We start from the raw sequence: 23,536 nt of genomic DNA on the forward strand, positions 1-23,536 counted from the left end.
AGGCTATTATACATATTTAGTTGTAAATAGAAGCAATAATGTGTTGTAGATTTTCAGTGGGTTAATATTTCTTAATTCTAATAGTCTTAAAACAACGAAAAATACATTGATTTTGTCGATGATATTGATTTATTGAAAGTAAAATATATTTTCAAAGCAATTTTACGATAAAACGTGAGTACATGAGAGTTGCTTGCTTATCACGGTAAGATGAAACATAGCGGAATTGTGGAACGAGACAAGAGGAACGTGAAATCAGCGAAACACGTAAAGGAACATGTATCCATCCATTCCATCCGGTCCGTGTGATTTTCCCCGCGCCCTCACCCCTTAATCTCACGTCTGTCAGACGGTCGTGAATTCTCGGAAGATGTAAGGCTTCGGAGAGCGGGCACGCAAAGAAAATATAGTGTCTAAAGTTTTCGCATAATGCTATTGTATTCAAAATATATTACGGCCGCCGATGTTCCGATATATTTACGGTAACGACGAGGAAGTATTTGACGGAGAAAGGAGTAAAGCGATCTTGGACGGTGCACACAGCAATGGCCTCGACAGACAGTGTTACGACAGAAGACCTCCGGAACGAGATCGAGAGGCTCTCACGTGAATTAGATTTAGCATCTACGGAAAAAGTACAATCGGCTCAATATGGTCTAGCTCTGCTCGAAGAAAAATCTGCTTTGGAGCAGAGATGCAACGATGTCGAGGCCCTCTACGAAAACACGAAACACGAATTGGAAATCACGCAGGAGGTTAGCTCAGGTCCTTTTATGTCTGTATTTCCATGGACGTGAATTGTTTTTTCTCACTTCTATGTGTATCCTGTTTTAAAATTCGACGCTGTCCACGAATCTTTCGATGTTTGAACAATGTCTGAGCATATTAAAATGTGTTTGCGATATGCTAATCACATTGTACATTCTAATCATGGAATGACAAATATCACTTTCTAAATGTTCTAAAGCTGACGTTTTTCATGTCTTTCCTTCTATAGGCTTTAGCAAAGTTTCAGACAACTACGAAACTAACTACAAAAAGTGGTATAGAACAAGAGGAGAGTCTTCTTAATGAAAGTGCTGCGCGAGAAACGTCTCTTCAGTCAGAAATCATCGAATTAGAAAACGAAACGAAGCAAGTATGTAATTTGTTTGAAAAGTATTTAGAAACATTCAGATTTTTTCAAATATAAATGTTTTTTTGTCTAGTTGCGTCATGAGCTGGAGCGAGTGCAATCCGAACGTGATCATGCGTTACAAGAACGAGAAGAAGTCGGTAAAGACCACCAACAGGCAGAGACGGAAAGGAAGTCTTTACGTACTATGCTGCGCGAATGTAGATTTCGCGAAGCTCGACTGCTTCAAGATTATTCAGAGTTGGAAGATGAAAATATTTCATTACAAAAGCAGGTATCTGGATTACGATCCAGCCAGGTAGAATTCGAAGGTGCCAAACACGAGATAAGAAGATTAACGGAAGAAGTGGAACTTCTAAATAGTCAAGTTGAAGAATTAACAAATTTAAAAAAGATCGCCGAGAAGCAAATGGAAGAAGCGCTTGAATCGTTACAAGCTGAACGCGAAGCAAAATATGCTCTCAAGAAAGAACTCGATCAAAGAATTAATAGCGAGTCCATTTATAATCTTAGCAATCTTGCACTTTCGATTAGAGGTATCACAGAAGATCATACAATATGCAGTGACGGAGAAGACGATTCTCCAGCATTACGTAGAATCGAGGCTGATTTGAAAACTCAAGAACCAGGCACCTCGGCTACTGACAAACAAGTTGATTTGTTCTCTGAAATTCATTTGAATGAACTGAAGAAATTAGAGAAACAGTTAGAACTAGCCGAGTCTGAGAAGGCTCATCTCACGCACAACTTAAGAGAATCACAATACGCGGTTGAGAAAAGCCAGAATGAATTGCAATCCTTTGTTGCGCGCATCGTGCAATTAGCAGCCCATGTACAGTCGTTGCATCATCTTCACTCTAAATTGCCTGAAAAACAAACCGAAGAAGCAACGCTGGATAAATTAAATCAGGTATGCATGAAAGACATATGTGTCTGCTTTGAAATAGAATGTTACTATACAGGTTGAGTCCAAAGAAGCAGAACACTTAAATATCTCCGTTACTTTTCGTTGTACAAAAAAACTTCTGAGGACAATGTTACACTATTTTAAGGGCCACATGTAACGGTGTAAGGTCATTTTGTTACAAGATTTCAAGGTCATCGATATTTTTTTAAATGGAATGCGGTATTTTTTAATACATCAATCGATGCAACTGGACATTCGTTATAAAAAAGTACTAACCTATGTATGTCGAAAAGTTAGTATAGTTCAGGAGATATTTCAATTTAAATAACTCTAAAACACCATTACTGTTGTACTAAGACGATACTCAAGTAAGTAAACGCTAACATCAAATTCAATTACACTGTCAATTTTTCAATTTCAACTTCAATTTCAATACCAACTCTTCAACTTTATTTTCAACTTCAATTTTTCAATTTCAACTCCTCCATTTCAACTTCAATTTTTCAATTTCATTTCGTTAATATCAACTTCAATTTCAATATCAACCCTTCAACTTCAATTTCAATTTGAACTATTCAATTTCAACGTCAATCTTTCAATTTCATTTAGTTAATATCAACTTCAATTTCAATATCAACCCTTTAACTTTAATTTCAACTTCAATTTCAAATTGAACTATTCAATTTCAATTTCAACGTCAATCTTTCAATTTCAACTTCACTTTTTCAATTTCAATTCGTTAATTTCAACTCTTTAATTTCAATTTCAACATCAATTTTTCAATTTCAACTTCAATTCGATAATTTCAACTCTTCAATTTCAATTTCAACTTCAATTTTAATATCAACTCTTCAACTTCGTTTTCAATTTCAACATCAACTCTTCAACTTTGTTTTCAATTTCAATTTTTCCATTTCAACTTCAATTTTAACTCTCCCATTTCAACTTCAATTTTTCAATTTCAATTCGTTAATTTCAAACCTTCAATTTCATTTTCAACGTCAATTTTTCAATTTCAATTTCAACTCTTCAATTTACACTAGCAAGTGAACGCTAACGTCTTACAATTAGTACTAACTATAATGGTGTTTTAGAGTTATTTAAATCGAAATATCTCGTGAACTACTAACTTTTTGACATACATAGGTTAGTACTTTTTTATAACGAATGTCCAGCAGCATCGATTGATGTATTAAAAAATACCTCATTCCATTTAAAAAAATATCGATGACCTTGAAATCTGGTACAAAAATGACCTTGAAAATTTTTTCCCTTACACCGTTACATGTGGCCCTTCAAATAGTGTAACTTTGTTCTAAGAAGTTTTTTTGTACAACGAAAAGTAACGGAGATATTTAGGTGTTCTGTTCCTTCGGACTCACCCTGTATTATTAATTTCTGCTTTGTTTTTAAGGCCATAATGCAATATCATCAATGGAGTACTATGTCTGCACGAGAAGTGAATCAGCTTCAAAAGGATTTAGCTGAATTGGAAAATGGTTTAACTATATCCGATTCAACGCAACAATTACGAACGGAATTAACGAATCTTAGAAATAAGGTATATGGAATCTTTTTATCTTGATATTAAATTTCGTTATTTTGTATATATAAACAGTGACATAGCGGAAAATAGGAAGAACAGACATATAAGTTATCAACTTATTAAGTTTTCACTGCCAATATAAGTTAGTACATCGAAATATCTTGAGAGAGAGTAAAATAAACTGTGACTCTGGCACAATGACAATTAATATTCAAAATTTAGACTTTGAATAGAAATTATGGCATTTCAGATCCCTGAGTCAGAGAAGAGCCTTCGAGAAAAGGTTGGAGCGTGTGATCCCTTTGACGTATTTACCAATTATTTAATAACAATTTGTCTTTTGGCTCCTTTAATGATCCGTACAGATTGCTTTCTAATGTTCTAACAACCCATCTTGTATTGCTTTTTGATATCTTTATATTCTTAACTGTACACGTTGCTACAGCTATACTGACAGGCAACCATGACTTCTCAAAGCAAAGACTCCTTTGTGAAAATACGTTTGTACTCTATGTATCCTAGCGTATTATTGTTTTCACAAATGGGTTGACACCGATCATTGCCCACATGAATGTTTTTCTATCAAGTGCTCAAACAGAATGTACGGATCTCAATTGCTATGCACTGTGGCTTTAAAATAGAATGTGCTTAGGAACAAGAAATCAGTCGATACTATCCTCCTATTTATTTTCACTTGCATCTAACGTAGCATGAGTCAGATTCACAGAGCCTGTTTGCACGATGTTCAAGCAGATGTTCTGTATATCATCTTGTACAGTCTTGCAAAATTACTTCAACTGTCAAGCATTGTTTTCCTGAAATACAACATCTATCTTTTACAATCGAACTTCCAAAGCTGATACATATACGTACAGTATCAAGGGATATATACAATATACACATAAATACGTGACAAACATGGCAAGAGGCCGATGAATATTGTCAACCTGAATATAAATGATATTCATTATATTTCAGCTTTTAGATACAGAGCAAAGAAGCATACAGCTTGAATCTGATATTGCTACCTTGTCAAAACTTGCAATGGAAGCTGGTGGTTTTCTTGACTCTGCGCAGAACGATTTACAGAATATTTCTGACGAGGTTGCTCAACTTTATCATCACGTTTGCACGGTCAATGGAGAAATTCCGTCGCGCGTGGTTCTTGACCACGAGAAAATCGTTCCGGATAAGGAGGAAGAGAATGAAAAGATAGAATGGTGCAGAACTTCGTTCAAAACGGATATACAAATCAAGGATTTAGAAAGTTTGAGTAAAGCTAAAGAAATAGCGAAGCATATAGAAACTGCGATGGATCAAATTAAACACCTCAGAAGCGCCGTAGAACACACAATCGAACTGTCCAAAGTCAAGGGAATACAGTCGAATGTTTGTAATGTGTGCGAAGGTGAGTTCAACGGATTCAATTCAACGAATTCACTCGTATTTCTTCCACTTCTATGTCGGATAGATAATTATATATTTTTCTCATTATAAATTATAGGATCTGTAAATGAGAACAAAGCAGAGGTAGCAGATCTACAAGAACAAGTGATTAGGTTGAAGGCATTGCTATCAGCTAAACGCGAACAGATCGCAACCTTGAGAACAGTACTAAAATCAAACAAAAATACTGCAGAAGTAGCACTCACGAACTTGAAGAGCAAATATGAAAATGAGAAGAGCATTGTTAACGAAACCATGTTGAAACTGAGAAACGAGCTTAGAATGTTAAAGGAAAATGCAGCAACATTCTCAAGTAAGTTCATTTTAATTTATAATTATAAAAACAGGCTGCACAATTGATTTTACCAGTTTTGGCGATAGAAAAAAATATATCGAATATAATTTGACGCCGATAGCCTTTTTTTGTAGGTGGAAGTGCAAAACAAACAGGAAAGTCGCTTTTTTTTAAATAGAACATATTTCTTACTTACCTTTTAATAGGTATAAAAAAATAGGTATAAAACTCCTTGCAAAAACAAATTTGATCTTTCCATTTCTTTTGCAGTTTCACTTAAATAAAAACTAAAGACATCATGCTTTTGTCCCTATTGAAATTATTGAAAATTAGCGTGTATACTTTCTTTTATCGTTGAAACTAGCAGACTTCTTTGGATAGTTAATTTTAAATACATCACCCTGTATATTGTATATTTTCATAGTAGCGTTACAAGTTTGTATTATTTGAACCTATTATTTGAGATATTTAGTTTCTACTGATTTGTATCTAGTACAGTTAATTTATTCTCTTTTTTCTATTTTGTTCTACTAACATTATTACATTAATATAATCACGTCAAAATAATCATTGTTACCAGCATTTATGTACATGTTGCTAATTTTAACAAGTTGCGCTACAATCGACTTTGCGGTTGCATTGGGAGTTTGTCGCCAACGATATTGCTTTGTTTTGTAGCAAATTATATTATTTCTTACTACTAGCACCTGCAGAATTAATAACACATGTACTTCCTTAAAATAGACCATAGTTGTTCTTAATGCGAAGTCATAAATATTTGTTTAAAATACTGACTTATGTATGGTGTTCATTACTCTATGAAACTTCAAATAATCGATGTGTCCAAGGTGACTATAGAAACGTCTTTTTAACAATACAATATCATTCTCTTAAATGGGTTACATTCAGTAACATTAAAATATATCATATTGGGATTATAGGCAGTTAACATTCTTATGTATTCTTATAATCCTGCGATATTAATATTGTATATTGTATATACACTTCTCAAAAGAATTAAGGGATCACTTGTGCGAACCCGAAAAATTGGTCCCACTTTACGTGGTCATAACGTTTGAAAGCCTGAAACCTCTATTTTCGGATGCTCTGTCTCAAATTGTTGCTATGTTGGTTTTTTACAAAGTTATAGCGAGATGAAGACAACATTGACGGTCAACAAAAATTTTGTGCAACTTTGGAACATCACACGGGGAGCAACAAATTTTTTTGATAAATCGCGTTAATATCATTTGGAAGGGATATCTTTCCTGTGTAAATTGTGTGGTTGTTGAATATTGTGCGATTTTTTTATTCGAGTTATTCAACATTAAAGTAAATATGGGCTTTTTAACTTTAACTGGCTGTAGAAAGCGAAAAAGTTATCGTAGAATCTTGTGCAAAAAAGCAATAGAAAGAGCGTTTCTTTCTCTTCAAGGCACTCCTTTTGTTATTTCAGAAACTATGCGAGATAGCGAAAAACTTAATGAAATGAAAACTTTAATCTTATATAGAATAGTTTTATTGCTAGGACGCATAGTTGCCGAGATATAAGCGGAAACCCGAAAAAAGGGACCTTCTCTAGTAGTTTCTCCAGTATCACGCGCGGAAAATTTTTTTTTTTAACATGCTATATATCATTTCCCGTAGATTTTTTCACGCTGTTTCAAATCTGTTCAACGAAAAACTTATTAAATTAGTTTTGTTCACAAAAATCGATTTCTTGTAAAATCCTGAGGTCGCAGACAAATTTTTAGACCAGATTTGGAACAGCGTGAAAAAATCTACGGGAAATTATATATAGTATGTTAAAAAAAAATTGTTTCCGCGCTTGGTACTGGAGATACCACATTTTCTTGAAATTCTACATGTTCAACGAATTTTCTTAACGTTAAAAAACGTTCGTACCATAATCTCCCTATTTTTTCCATATTCTGCAAAGTTTCAGCTTTAATTTAAAAAAAAATTTCATCGCTCTACCTCATTTCTATCGAAAGTTCTTTGATTTTGAATCGAGTTTGGTCCAAATTTTCAGAGATGTCAGGCAGCCACTGTACGTGGCGCGCTAATTTCTGCGAAGCACTAACTTCAAACTCAGCTGCCATAGGTGAAAAATTTTCGCAGCGAGTTCATGGGGTACTCAATCGAATCGGTAGAATCTCTGCTTCAATCTGACTTTCGGATCATGATATTACGATCATTTCTCGCCGAGATACAGCGAGTTAAAGGAAAAATGGAAATTTTTTAAGCATATTTTCAAAAACACCTGGTATATCGAAATGTTAGTGACATTGAAAAAACAAAAGGAGTGACTTGAAGGGAAAGAAACGCTCTTTCTATTGCTTTTTTGCACAAGATTCTACGATAACTTTTTCGCTTTCTACAGCCAGTTAAAGTTAAAAAGCCCATATTTACTTTAATGTTGAATAACTCGAATAAAAAAAATCGCACAATATTCAACAACCACACAATTTACATAGGAAAGATATCCCTTCCAAATTATATTAACCGCGATTTATCAAAAAAATTTGTTGCTCCCCGTGTGATGTTCCAAAGTTGCACAAAATTTTTGTTGACCGTCAATGTTGTCTTCATCTCGCTATAACTTTGTAAAAAACCAACATAGTAACAATTTGAAACAGAGAATCTGAAACTAGGGGTTTTAGGCTTTCAAACCATTGTTTAACGATATCGATACAGCAACTTTTGACGGAGTTATGACCACGTAAAGTGGGACCAATTTTTCGGGTTCGCACATTCTTGTGAGGAGTGTATTAGAGTGTTTATGAAGTGTTCTGATAAAAAATAGTAATTACAGTCTACATGTTTATAATATATTAAATTTTAAAGTATAAAGCTGATTTTTAAGACCCTATTTGTAGTTTTTATCTAGATATTTAACTTTACTTTTAAATAAAGTCTATTTCAATGTCAACCAATGTAAATATCGTATATAATATTCGGTCAAAATATGGTGGTAAATGGAAATACACCATTTACGTTTAGTAATAAGCGCTTTCGGGTTCGGTATACAGATTATACAGGATACTTTTCCACTTTGAGAAGTGGTATAAGTAGCCACGATAGAAAATTATTTTGATTCTGAATAAATTAAACGAAAAATAAAATTCATTATAAATATTACACCTTTAGTTCTCGCTACAAAAGTCATTGCGAAAATAAAATGTATTGTAACATAAAGTCAGAATTTTAAAATGAAATTGTAAAACCAGTCATTTTGTCTGGTGTGGTAGTTCTACAGTTCTAGTTTTAACGTTACTGTTACAAATCGGACATTTCATATGCAACAAACCTAATATATGTATAATGCAGCAACTATCCCATAATTACCTGTTTCTCCGAAGAGCTCACAAGGCGCTATAGATGGGTAATTATTGGGCGGCGACTGTGTTTAGATGTTCTCAGTTAAATAGCTGGCCTATTTAATTCGTGTTTCTCCGTATTGTGTTTACTTGATACTTCATGCTTATACATCCTCATTGTACTCGGTGTTAATCCCTGCTAACCACACTCCTCAGGTTTACGTGCGATGTTTGCCGCACGCTGCGAAGAATACGTAACCCAGGTCGAAGAGCTTCAGAGGCAGTTGGCGGCTGCTGAAGACGACAGGAAAACGTTGAATCAGCTTCTGCGGCTAGCGGTGCAGCAGAAGCTGTGTCTGACGATGAAGTTGGAGGAGCTGGAGGTGGATCGGGAGTTACGGAACACTCGACGACACGCAGCCAGCGCAAACGGACGAGGTAGACCGCGATTGTCGCAACAGACGAACCGTCCTCACTTAGGCAGAGAGTTCTTCTAGAAAATGATGAAGATGTGGAGCAAAATATTCTGAGAAAAACGAGGATTTTGAACTTTTCAATTTTTTACTGCTCGTCGTCGAACGTCGCATAGCCATTGGAAACTGATTAGCTGCGCTTCTCGGGATTGCTTTTCGATGACAAGAACATCGCAGAGTTTAGCATTTACTCCCCTTTGAAATATTTCACACCGATTACATGTAGGCGCATAGAAAGAATAGAGATTGTACAAAACCGTTCTTGTAATATGTCACGAGAATATTTTTGGAAAATTTGGGCAGACCAACGACCGTTTAACTTTAGAACTACCGAACTAAAATCTTTCACGTTCTGTACTAGAGGAGCAGGAAACGAGTGGGGGGAGATATAATGTTCATCAATGTTTCCTTTTTTACAAATATGTTGGTTTTTAGCGAGTACGATCTAGTTATTTTATTTATTAAGGGAAATCCACTCATGCTTATTTAATCTGAATAGCATACGATGCAATTTTCGTAATGAGATATTTTTCTAGAACGTAAGTTTTCATCGAAACATTGTCTTAACGTACATTTTGTTTCCTCCTCCCTCCGAGTGCTAGGGTTGATAGGAAGAAAAGCAAAACCTGTTCTCCTCGTTCGTAAGGAATAACTTTTGTATTGAATCGAAGAGACGCGGAGCAGAACGTTTGGAAAGCTTTGAAATGTTCACATTTTCTTGTACCGATGTTGCTCCATATCGTAGGAGTTTTTAGGAAGCTCTGCCTTCTGTTACCAATGTTGTTAGTAGAGATGCCTGATGACAAGCATGGAACGAGTTTCTGTTGCTTTTGTTTTGCGTGACTGGCACAGAATTCTGTCGAACGTTCTGTGCTTGATGATTCGTTCGCAGCGAATCGTGCAAACGGCAAACTGGAAACGATTCCTGCGAACACGAATGCTTAAAGATATTGTAATCTTTGAATTGATTTTCAAACTGATTCGCCTTTCTTTCGAAAAAAGTTACGCGTCAATTGTATATGTGTGTTTGTTTCTTATAGTTCAGCCGACCACATATATATATACATACATATATATATATATATATATATATGTTTTTAGTTGGACTTCCATTTATCTAGTATAATGTTGTCTATCAGTTTATAACAGCGTAGAGAATATTCATGCATGAATGGCTCCGTATGGTTATAATTTATAATACTTGTTACATCGAGCCACAGATAACGTCCACTCCTCATCGTTGAATTTTATTCTTATTCGGCACAGTTAAGAATTAACGGTTTGTATCCTCCGATATGATGAACAGTTCGTAAATGTTCATGCAATACGTATTCGCCATGAGACATTCGGGACCAGAGGAAGCTATTACCAATCGGTTGCGTCACGAGCCGATTCTCAAACGTCCTGAAAATTTCTTCTTAACAAAAGAGAATTCATTCGATCGATGACTGCCGTCTTTTATAATGATTTACGATCTCGCTTATCTTGTGGTCACATTTGAGCTGTTAGTTCCGTCCTTAACGTGTTAACAGGTTTCTTTTATCTTACTAGATTTTTCCTAGTTGTATTTGCTGTAAATGTATAAATGATACGGTGCCAAAGTCCACGGGTTGAGCAACCTTGGTTGGAGGATACATCGAATGTTGGGGAGAAAAGACAAAGCTTATCGCTGAGCATATTTGGTTGCAAATTGAATGATTCTGTTACTTTTTATCAAAACACGTTAATAATATATTCCACAATTCGATTAGATGGAATTATTGAACACGAAAGATCTGGGTTAGATTTGCTGGACGTTATTTGCGACTCGAACGAATATATGAGACACAACTTCTTTCGTATTAATGGGGGCGCATGACGAAAACAGAAGAATATGAACGTATACTGTTTTTTAGGTAGACGAACAAGAAAAACAAGAATTTTACATTGCATACCATAGAGACAATATTATTGTGCGCGGCAAGTAGCGTTTATAATCAAAGTAGAATGAAATACACCGTAGACGTTTAGAGTCGAGAAAAAGGAACGTAAAGAGTAGCGCGAATAACAGAATTCTTAGGGACCCATTCTCCGAGTAACTTGTCCGGCAAACGACATTGTTCAATTGCAGAGCGAAAGAAAACGTTGCTTCATTGTCGACGACGTTATACCTTTTGACCTTGTTTTTCGGTCATCTTTTCGTCTGCTCCAATTCTTCTAGTTTGTGGCATTTTTAGCACGACCCCTCCCCCCGTCTCTTTTTAAAAACTAAATCACGATAACGTGTTCATTATATTCGAGAGAGGGAGCACTGTTTTTCTCATTGAACGTAACTTGTCCTAACCAGGTTTCAATTCAATTTTATTGAATTTGGCAGCTTTTCATCGATTGTACTCGTACCGGTCAGTGCTCTTACTGTATTCTATATAGACTTATTATTGTATTATTAGTTGTTGTTAATTTATATATCTATTTATACATATACGTCTATTTTAACGATTCGTATTGATCGAGACCAGCAGCTATACTTTTCATTTTGATATTCTCTGTTGTATAATATTAACCGATCTCGTTTCGTAAGATCCGACGCAGCTGTTTGCGCGAGAATCCGTACCAATTACCCAGTCAGCCAAATGCTTGGTTGGGCAGCTCGGTCCCCGGTCTTACGGCGAGGCAGAATCCAGGAACGAGCTGCCCTCCATCTGCTCGGAAGCTTCTGCCGGGCAGACGCTGCCAGGAGAATACCACGCAGCTGCGTCAGCAGAGCAGCTTCGAGCATCGTTCGGGCAGGATAATGCCCGCCATCTGCTCACCAGGCTGTGCTCGATGTCTGCTCGAAGCAGGCTTGGCTGACTGGGTATAATTGCCAAATACATACAATCGGAAATGGACGCGTATTTTCCCATGAATATACGCAACACATTCTCCCCGGTGACTTTGTACATTTGGCCGGCTGTGTTCTCAAGTGGCGGGTGTCCGAAAGTTCCCTGTCAATGTGAAACTCTATTTTATATTACGTTGACTTGAAAACAAGATATAATTTACTTATCAATTACTAGACCGCAGATCAGAGTTGGGCATTAATCGATTAAAATTTTAATCATGATTGATTGATTAATGTGTACGATTAAAAAAAGAAATCGTCGAAAAATCGACGATTGGTTCAATCAATTGATGAAGTTAAACGTCAATCGTTGATTAAATGACGAAATCGGCGATTGATTCAATCGATTGATGAAGTTAATCGTCAATCGTTGATTAAAAAAAGGAATCGTCGAAAAATCGGATGATTTAATCAATTGTTGAAGTTAATCGCCTCACGGTCTATCCATAAATTGTAATAAGGTGGGAGAGAGACAGAGAGCAGATGGAGAATTGACAGAAATAATAATATGTCAACAAAAACATGTTTCAGCAAAAAAAACATGGTCGTAGCTTTCCAGGAATAATAACTTCAAACATAAAAGCACGTAAACAGAGTTTGTATTAGGCTGCGTTTATAGTTCCTGACTCGCGTGCTTTTCGTCTCGCGTGCTTTTGGTCTCGCGAGACAAGCGGGTCATAAATTTCGAGCGGGTCGACGGGCCCACTGTGCGAGGCACGAAAAAAGGTCTCTACGGCTTCACGGTTCGTTTAGGTAAACTACCGATAGCTTTCCTTTAAGGCGGTAGGATATCTTCGGAGACCTTTTTTTGTGCCACGCACAGCGGGGGGCACAGTGGGCCCGTCGACCCCGCTCGAAATTTCTGACCCGCTGTCTCGCGAGACCAAAAGCACGCGAGACGAAAAGCACGCGAGTCAGGAACTATAAACGCAGCCTTACAGACCAAATGACAATACACCTAAACTCAGTTTACATTTTTATCAGTATTCATACAGTTCTGATTACGTATTTCATTTCGAAATTTCAGCAGTTAATCATTAATCAATTATCCGATTGACGATTAATAATCGTTAATTGCGATTAACGATTGAAGTAGAAATTTAGTCTTCAATCGTTGATTAAATCTTTGACCAACTCTGCCGCAGATCTTCACGCAATGTAATACTTCCCCACGGTGCAATTATTTTATTCTATTAATGATCTTTGTACGTTTTAATATTGTACGAAAAATACTGAATTCGATTGTGCACAGTGTAATACGGTTACAGTATTTTTCTGGGTGAGTTTGATCGTTATAAGGTTCGCGATTAGTGTAAATATGAAGCATCACATTTCTAAGAATTAGCGCAGTGGGCATAGGTCACTTGGGAACCAAGCACTGTTGCTTGTTTTTACTATCTCTTCGTTCCTTTCTTTACCGCTTCGTTCTACGAGTGCGGAATATTGTAAAAATAAGGTGAACAGAGAAATAGAACATTAATTGGCATGTTTGTATGCCAGGCATGTCCAGAAGTCAGTGCTCGGGGCAACTATGGCTGCCAAGGGGAGCGAGACGCGCGTCGCGGCCCGGAGAAGTAGAGTATTCCACGGGTATTCCTTGAGAATGCTCCGATCGAGCAACTTCTGGACATGCCTGTTGTATGCGGTACACGAAATGAGTGATTTTACTACACGTTTTGATTACAGAAATTGATTAATATCAATTGAAACTTTAATTGATCGTCGAAGTGTGCGAGCGAGCGTGCGTGCGTATTTTTTGGTAAAGGAAATCGTGCACGATGCTGTTTGGTACATCGTGAAAAATATTAAAATTGATTGTCGATCGATCACTATATTTAAAATCGATATTAACGATTAACGTGAACCGTCTTTAATCAAATTTGTTATTAGCGCTATTAGTATTATTACCTTTATTATTATTATTACTATTATTGTCAACAATATTAGAATTGTACGCGATATTGCTGTCAGCTTCGTCGCGGGATCCAGATGACGAGTACCTAAAGAGAATTTATCGATCGTTCATTGACTATCAATTGATTGATTAGTTGTCGCTATTATTATATTTATACCGTATAGTTACTCTATTGCCTGTGTCTACGATTCTAATCAACAGAGATCCTTGTTTACCAATTTATTTCTTCTTTTTTTTTCCTTTACTTAACGCTACTTAAGAACTAACGGAATAAAAACTGCAAGTCAAGATTTTCCTTTTTGTTTCCTTTGTTTTGTATTCGATCAGATTAACAAATTCGCCGCGGACGACGTCACTTATTTGCTCGATAATCTGAACACATATTGTATGTGTATGTGTTCTGAATGTTTAGCGATTAATAAAGTTGTCATTCGGTATAACGCGTTACAATTGCCACTACATATAATGAATTGAGATAAAGGGAAGAGTACGATTTCCATGGCCCCTCGTTTTGAGGTTATATTTGTATTCTTGGGGTTATATCAAGAAAAAAATGTATATGTATATAACATGGTGTCAAATCGGCCTGGTTTAGCCAGTAAAGTACATTTCCTATTTTTTATAAATTTGCAAATATATCTCGGTAACTATGCGAAATATGGCAAAATATCAAGAGACCTTTTCTGTAGAAAATGAAATTTCCAACAATGTATGTCGTGTGACATTTTTTTATCAGCTGCGCAAGTTTCCGAGTATATATTTATATTTCGGTGAAGTTGCAGAACAACTGCCTCCGGGGTAAATATAGCTATGAGGAGACCCAACTCGGATGACCTTCACCTTGACGTATTGTCAATACATCTATCCGTCGCTCGGACTTAGTTTCGGAGATAATTACGAAAAAGCTTTGTTAAATTTTGATTGCAACTGCAGTAAACTTTACGTTTAGGGAGGCAGCTCCCCGCACAGACAATACCACACCCACCCACCCAGTGCTTAACACGCCCCAATGTTTCTAAAAGGTCACCCATATATATGTATATGTAACGAGAGTGACATACTACTCCTGGATTTTCGTATGCGTTTATTTTATTATGAAATGAAATGGAATTTTAACATCATTTTAACGTTTTTCTATAGGAAATTCAATTACCTACAAAAAGGTCTCTTGATATTTTGCCATATTTCGCATAGTTTGCGAGATATTTGCAGGTTTATAAAATACAGGAAATCTACTTTACCGGCTAAACCAGGTCGATTTGACACTATGTTATATATACATTTTTTTCTTGAAATAACCTGAAATAACCCCAAGAACACAAATATAACCTCAAAACGAGGGGCCAAATCGTACTCGTGCCGAGATAAATGTTCGAAATGAATTGGTTCCTTTCGTTTCTTTCTGCACGAATGCAATCTGATTTTAGTATCTGTTGTACATATCGATGCATCTGTTCGTAGAATCGTGGCGAATCTGTTAATTAAGATATCTCGGAGTTTGATGAGAGCGTTCGAAGGACGCGATTATTGTGTATCGATATTTTTGACACGGAATGATCAACCGCCGGTTGGATTTCGAACGATAGACACAGGTGGTTCTAATTTATGTCCATAAACCGAGCCAGCCTCATACCACCGTCCCTTCCCCACCCTTCACGTCATTGCCAGGAACAAACAGCAGAAGAAATTCTTTCGTTTCTCTTTAACGACCATTAAGTAATATTTACCTCCTGACTTCGTCCTTGATGAAAAGAAATTCGTCCTCAACTTTCCGCCTTGCCGTCCGCGCTCTACAATGGCGACTCGAAAAATCGTTCGTATTATAAAGGAGAAAGAGGAACAATCTCGAATTGTCATTCCCCGAGAGCTAGAAATTAAAATTTCATTGTATTTTCTGAAATGTTGAATGTCCTCGTCTCGGCTACTCGAAAGCCATATTCACGATACGTCCGATGTTGTTATCCTTGAAAATTCTATAGGTATACATTTTTCCGTCCCTTTCTGTTATTTCAAGTTTCGAGCGTATTCGAGAAAAGTTAATTAACGAAATACGCGCAGAACTATATACATATTATCGTTTCGAAAGAACTCGTTCGAATCACGTCTCAGGTAGCACGAAGACGTCTTTAAGACGTCTGCAGTTGGACATTTAGACTTATTAAAGATGTCCGGAATGTCCTACGAACGTTTTCCGAACGTATCCTGAACGTCTTGTGTTATAAAACGGTACGTCTTAAAGACGTCTTTAAAACGTCTGTTTGACGTCTAGAAGACGTCTATGAGACGTTTGTAAGACATTCAGGAGGTCTTTTAACACGTCCCTAAGAAGTCTTAAAGGTCCATAATTAAGTTAAAAGAAGGGAAGGGTTAAAATAGATTTCGACAAAAACGAGTTTAAAGTTAAACCCACAAATAGCTTTATTAGAAAAACGCATGTGGAATTGGCATTAGAAGTGTAATAAAAATAACAATTGCAATTAAAATAACAATAAAAATTGAAATTGAAATCGAAATCGAAATTGAAATTGAATAATACTAATGTTAATACTTACTACTAAATTATGGCTATGTACATATAAAAACCCCACTGTTTATGGTCTTAAAGACGTCTTTTCAGGACGTAAGACTTTCAGACCTAAAATAGAGGTAAAATGGACGTCTTTAAGACGTTGTGTGCTATCTGGGGTTCATCCGCCAAACTGTTTGTTTTCAGAAATAATTGCCACAAAGTTTCATAGAAATTTCATTAAGTTCGTACTTGAAATCTAGAGTACACCGGTCGAATATTTTTGTTATAAATGCGTAGAAAAGGAGGTTGGAGATGTGCAATGTGCAATTCATGACATACGATATTCGGTCACCAAAGCGCCAAAAACCTGTAAACTTCTGCCAAAGATATTCTGTCCTTTCGAGGGTCTAATTATCCTTCACGCACTTAACGTCCTTTGAAAAGTTCCTTCGTGTTACAACACGTACTGTCGGAAATCGTTGTAACACGTTGCTCTGTCAAGAGTTCCCAAACGGAGTCCATGGAACGTGTGCCCATTCTTTAATTATATTTCGGTGGGAAAGTAATGTCGTTCTTGAATCGCGCCATTATGAACAATCTGAAACAACACATTCTTATATCTACTCTGTTAAAAGTCTGTAACAACGCGATTGGAGAAATCACGAGACACTTTACGACAAGTAATTATATCACAGTATCACGTTATTTTCATAAGTTTACGGAGTAGGAAGTATTCAATTATTCTGCATTTCTTGAGCGAGTAGTAAAGTAAATTTTTATGATAAACTATTCAACATTGAATTTCAAATCTTGGATCTTAATCTACTATTTTCTCTTTTTGTCACGCAAACATGGAGAACCGCCATTTCGAAGGCACAAAACTGACATTGCATTCCCGCCGAGTCGATGCAAACGGCTCGACCATTATTCGGAAGGAAAGATTTGTTGCTGTTTATAAGGAGATATGAATTTTTTAATCTCAAATATCGGGACTCTCTTTTCGTCCATAAGTGTTTGTTGTCTGCTTCTTCGAGCGGTGTGGGACGTTCGCGATTTGACTATTATTTGAATTGCTCAGTTGAATAGTTGAATCGAAACGAAACTTGACAATGCCAAGCACAAAGGATCTTTTGGCGAAATTAAATTGGCGAATCGCCGCGCCGGACAACTGAAATTCAACGTACCTCTTTGTCCATGAGAAAGCTGTCGAAATCGGATGTCGTATTTGCGTACCGTAGCTGAAAATAATCTTGGCGACCGAACGCTACGATAAGCTACTGTTCTCTTCGACAATAACATCGACATTAAACGATTATGTATATGACATTAGAAGTAAAGTGTTAAGACCTCCGTGCCATTCCAATGGCTCAACGTCCATCATGGCGCGTGCTCACACCGCGAAGAGTATTATAGCCAGCGTATTTCCTTCTCTCTACTCTTCATCGAGCTTATATGTATGATTAAGAGAAAAAAATGGTCTAAACGATATCATTTAACATCGCGACGAACAAAAGTACCATTATATTTTTACATTCGCGAGAAAGATGATCGAAGAAGATGATGAGAAAAATAAAAAGGAACGAAAGTTCATTAAGAGAATTATGGAGAAAGATCAACCAGAAGTCTATCTGCCGGATGGAATGAGAACACGCGAAGCCACGTATCCGCTGAAGACATTTCGAGAGCAAGAAAGTGTGTCAACTAGGAGATTTCGTATACCCAGTCTGCCAGGCCTGTCTCGAGCAGATATCAAGCATTATGCTGTCAGAACGATGTTCGAAGCTGAGGATGCTCGGAATCTGCTCGATTTTGGACAGCACACCCCGCCAGCACAAGCTTATGGCAGAAAGCGATACATACTTCCCAGTCATTCCCAGTCAGTCAGGCCTGCCCGAGCAGAAATCGAGCCCAGCGTGGCGAGCAGGTAACGGGCATTATACGGGCAGTTGAGCTCGCGTGAGTACGCATTCTGCCGGCAAAAAGACGGGGCATCAGCTCAGCACAAGCTGCCGGGCACAATCCTGGCCGCTTGGTCCTGGATTCTGCCCGGCACACAGTGGTCCGGATCGAAGAAGTTGGTGTCATTTTGTTATTACTTTTGAACTATTAGAGATACCGCAATGAAATTTTCACCAAAAATATTTAAAAAATAGTAATTCTTACCTAGAGATAATTAAATATTTTTTGCATTTGTTAAACAATAATTTTTACTAACTTTTCATTGATATTTTTTATTAAAAAATGAATTGTTCAAATATAGTTTTTCAACCTTTTTTTACTTGTTGTGAACAATAATTTTTAATGTTGGTCTTAATCTTTAACACATACAAGAATGCTTTCCTGTGTAAAAAAAAGAAATATTTTAAATACATATTGCGACTAAAATAGTACTAAAATTATATTCCGTCAATATTACCACAAATAAAAAAGTAAGCTAATAAAATAAACATACCATAATTTGTCTTTTGTGATGATCTATGGTGATCGATTGCATTAGTTAATTAATAACTCTACTGCCTCAGGATTTAGTATTTTAGGATTTCTTTTACATGTTAATCTTATATACAGTCAGCGTCGATATTAAGTGGACACTCTTAAAAGTCGCATAACTTTTTAAAAATTGGTCGGGAGGACTTGAATTTTTTAAAGATGTTAGACCGACTAGTTCGCTAGAGAATAAGTAAACAAAAATTTATTAAGATTGCAATTGGTAGGAATCATACTAAATTTAAAAAATGATGTTTTGTCAACTTTTTTATCTGGGCCTGTAACGATAATTTAAAAAATACGTTTTATAGATTTCGGTAACTTATATGGTCAACATTGCAATGAGCTACATATGTTTAAAGATGAGAGCTTAAGGGTGAAAGTCGTAGATTTTCAGCCTTGCCAGGGCATTTCGCCCTAGCTTACGTGATCATCTTCAAACGTTTTCTTCGATGAAATTTTCAATGTGTATATAAGTTACCGAAATCTATAAAACGCATTTTTTAAATGCATTTTTTTTAGACGGCCATTTTACGTCTATTTTAAGTCTGAATGTCTTACGTCCTAAAAAGACGTTTTTAAAACGTCTTTAAGACCATAAACAGGGTGGTTTTTATATATCATATAATCTAGTAGTAACTATTAGCATTGGTATTATTCTTGCTTTTATTTTCAATTTCAATTCCAATTCCAATTTCAATCTCAATTTTAATTCCAATTCCAATTCTAATCTCAATTCCAATTCCAATTCCAATCTCAATTTCAATTTTAATTCTAATTTGAATTCCAATTCCAATCTCAATTCCAATTTTAATTCTTATTTGAATTCCAATTTCAATCTCAATTTCATATCCAATTTTAATTCCAATTCCAATTCCAATTTCAATTTCAATTTCAATTTCAATTTCAATTTCAATTTCAATTTCAATTTCAATTTCAATTTCAATTTCAATTTCAATTTCAATTTCAATTTCAATTTCAATTTCAATTTCAATTTCAATTTCAATTTCAATTTCAATTTCAATTTCAATTTCAATTTCAATTTCAATTTCAATTTCAATTTCAATTTCAATTTCAATTTCAATTTCAATTTCAATTTCAATTTCAATTTCAATTTCAATTTCAATTTCAATTTCAATTTCAATTTCAATTTCAATTTCAATTTCAATTTCAATTTCAATTGTAATTGTAATTGTAATTGTAATTGTAATTGTAATTGTAATTGTAATTGTAATTGTAATTGTAATTGTAATTGTAATTGTAATTGTAATTGTAATTGTAATTGTAATTGTAATTGTAATTGTAATTGTAATTGTAATTGTAATTGTAATTGTAATTGTAATTGTAATTGTAATTGTAATTGTAATTGTAATTGTAATTGTAATTGTAATTGTAATTGTAATTGTAATTGTAATTGTAATTGTAATTTTAAATTCTATTATTTTATTGTGATTTTAATTGCAAGTGTTAATTTTATTACACAATGTTATGTCAATTCCACATGCGTTCTTCTGATAAATCTAGATTTAACTTTAAACTCGTTTTTGTCGAAATCTATTTTTACTCTTACCTTCTTTTAATTTATATAACATTTATGGATCTTTAAGACTTCTTAGGGACATCTTAAAGGCCTCCCGAATGTCCTACGAACGTCTTCCGAACGTCATCTGGACGTCAAACAGAGTAAATCAGACATCTTCAAGACGTCTTTGAGACGTACCGTTCTCTAACACAAGCCGTTCATGAGACGTTCGTGGGACATTCGGGACATCTCTAAGATGTCTGAATGTTCAACTGCCAACGTCTTAAAGACGTCTTTGTGCTATTTGGGGATAAAAAAGTTGACAAAACATCATTTTTTAAATTTTGTATGATTTCTACCACTTGCAATCTTAATAAATGTTTGTTTACTTATTCTCCAACGAACTAGCCGGTCTAACATCTTAAAAAAATGCAAGTCCTTTGGACCAATTTTTAAAAAGTTATGCGATTTTTAAGGGTGTCCGCTTAATATTGCCGCTGACTGTAATTGTGACATGTACGAGTCAGATGTTAACAATAATCTCAAATAGTTTTTGAACGCTGCACAAGGTTCCAAAGATAGAAATAAATGCAGCGAGAACACTAAGAAACTCTCATCATTCGTTTCGTTATATTTTTTAAAAATCAAATTGACTATCGAAGTAAATTTACATATATATATATCTTTACTCTATTTATCTCTTATAATGTTATTGCAAAAACGTTCGTATTTGGAAGACATTTGATCAGTTATAGGAGCTTGTTTCACGCAAGCAAAACTCGTCGCGAAGTAACATTGACAGCTTTGAACAATGATAAGTTGCAAAGTAGGACGAAGTAGGACAATATTCTTGCATAATTATATACGGGAAAGAATGCCGAAAATGATCCAATTTGTTATAAAACAAGACTTTTCATGACCCTCTAGATATTCCTTGTCAAATGTAAAAAATTTGGCCAATTTTTTTATTTCATTAATGAATATTAATTTTTAACGTATTGTGAACAATAACTTTTAGTGTCGATGTTAATTTTGTAACACAAAAGTGTGCACTTCATCGTAAACAAACAAAGAATAAGAAATATTAAGTTGTGTGATGAGGGCACCTCGAAGAAGAGAAGCAATTTTCTTGGTGAAAAGTACTATCTCTAAATGTCTACCTTTAAGTATTCGTCCTAATTACAATTTTTGGTAAACCGCATTAACTTTTTCATTTTCGAGGTTGATTGACATTTAGGAAGCAATACAAATTTGTTAGTTATCGATATGAGAAAGTCGACTTTTTAACCGACTTCGAAAAAGGAGGAGGTTACTCAATTCGATCTGTATGTGCCTTTTTTTTTCGCTTTTTTTTTCTATGTATGTTCACTGATTACGTCGAGATGGATGGACCAATCGGAACGAAACCTTTTGCATCTTGTAGAGTATGTTCCCGGGATGGTCCCGTGCAAAAAAATTTTACATTTCTTTATTAATTACGATTTTATTTGCGAAAATGTAGGGTGGTGATACCGTCGTGAACTCCGCTGGATGTTAGACATTAGGAACAGTAACGACGCGACGTCGTTACTGTTATCGATTGCCGCTTTCAGATATTTATAAATTACGATTTGGAATGTAACGGCTGACAGAGATAAAAAAGTGTGAAATAAAAAAAAACTTTTTAAAAAAAAATTAAACCGACTTCGAAAAAACTCACTAAAAAGAATGAAATAATTTCCATTTAATTTATGTGAATACACACAAACTTAAATACAATACAATCTTTTCGGAGGCGGCGCAAATATATTATTTAAATATAAATATATTAGTATTTAGAAGGATTTAAGGATTTTCGTAATTTCCAGTGTCGAAAATTTTCAATTTTGCGCCGCCTCTGAAAAGATTGTATTGTATTTAAGTTTGTGTGTATTCACATAAATTAAATGGAAATTATTTCATTCTTTTTAGTGAGTTTTTTCGAAGTCGGTTTAATTTTTTTTTTTAAAGTTTTTTTTTTAGCTAAATGACACCAACTTCTTCGATCCGGACCACTGTGAGGCAGTTTGTGCCGGGCTGTTGCCCCGTCCTTCTGCTGGCAGGATGCGTACAAAATCGAGCGCGTTTGCTTACTGGAATCACTCGAGCTGGAACACTAATTTAATGTACTAATTCGATGTAGTATAATTTCTTCGGTTGGCGCGAAGCCAATCGGGTTTCCTGCTTCCGATGGCAACCGAAAACACGGAGAAATGTACTTTTACGGAGAACTTTTACGGAAAACGTCAACGAGACGACTGCTCATTGTCTTTCGGTGGATACGCAGGTATAGCTTGGTGCGTCGCGAGAGAGCACCGGCAGGCAGATTTGCTCAAGGCTTCCATAAAAGCTATGATTGCGTCCCAATTCTGGCTAACTTCCTGGCAGTGGCGTGTGCGTTTGGCTTAGATCGTATTCTATGTATGAACGTGAAATGTAAAGAACGTGAAGCTCGAGCGCCGAGTAAGATTAGCTGTAATGGCGTAGGATAAGCGATTTAACCGACTGCGTAACTTGTGCTGGAATCATTAACCGATCGTGGAAAATCGAGCGGAGCAATGCGTTTAAGCTGTATAGTTGGTGGATAACGTATAATGGACCCGTGTAGTCACTTCTTTTTCGATCGACAACAGAATCGAGGGAGTTTCGATTCTTTTCAGTTCCACCGCTGACGAGTCTGTGTCTTCAAACTCGGACGAGATTTGCGGTATCAATGGATTCGTTCACGATGGTGCTAAGTTCACGGGTTTGTTATAATTTTTCTGGTCGGTAGAAACGATATAGCGAGGTCGACAAATCGACTGTGAACTGTTTAGGCCGTCCACACACGCGTCTATTGTAATCGCGTCGACCGAATCGCCGATGGACCCGTGTGTAGACGGCTGATAGGCTGATATTAGGAGTCAACCAAACTTGCATCGAGCACAAATTTTTATCAATTTTTGTAATCTTACTTTGCGAGCGAAAGAAGGTTATTTTGGTGCCAATACCATGCTTGAAGCAGAATTTGGTGTCCCTATTTGCTGACGAAAACTTGTCGACAAATCTCGAGCCTATCGCGCGACAGATGGGTCGGAATTTGAGTGCAAAGTTTGCAGGC

The 23,536-nt window shown here is 35.9% G+C and overlaps 1 protein-coding gene across 3 annotated transcripts; it reads left to right on the top strand.

Moving 5' to 3' along the window:
* The first annotated feature begins 230 nt into the window (after window positions 1-230).
* Window positions 231-9,633, top strand: Bicd (Microtubule-associated protein Bicaudal D). 3 transcript variants are annotated; one of them, XM_076427917.1, is made up of 8 exons: window positions 231-755; window positions 998-1,138; window positions 1,209-2,045; window positions 3,457-3,603; window positions 3,839-3,895; window positions 4,567-4,996; window positions 5,093-5,347; window positions 8,866-9,633. In XM_076427917.1, the coding sequence occupies exons 1-8, from the start codon at window positions 546-548 to the stop codon at window positions 9,144-9,146; spliced, it is 2,358 nt and encodes a 785-aa protein (XP_076284032.1). In that variant the 5' UTR covers window positions 231-545; the 3' UTR covers window positions 9,147-9,633. The 3 variants fall into 3 exon arrangements, with proteins under 3 accessions (XP_076284032.1, XP_076284033.1, XP_076284034.1); XM_076427918.1 differs by having other exon boundaries at window positions 234-755; window positions 3,839-3,871; XM_076427919.1 differs by lacking the exon at window positions 3,839-3,895 and having other exon boundaries at window positions 240-755.
* The last annotated feature ends 13,903 nt before the right edge of the window (window positions 9,634-23,536 follow it).

The sequence above is a fragment of the Lasioglossum baleicum genome, chromosome 7, assembly GCF_051020765.1.
Source record: "Lasioglossum baleicum chromosome 7, iyLasBale1, whole genome shotgun sequence".
Lineage (NCBI taxonomy): Eukaryota > Metazoa > Arthropoda > Insecta > Hymenoptera > Halictidae > Lasioglossum > Lasioglossum baleicum.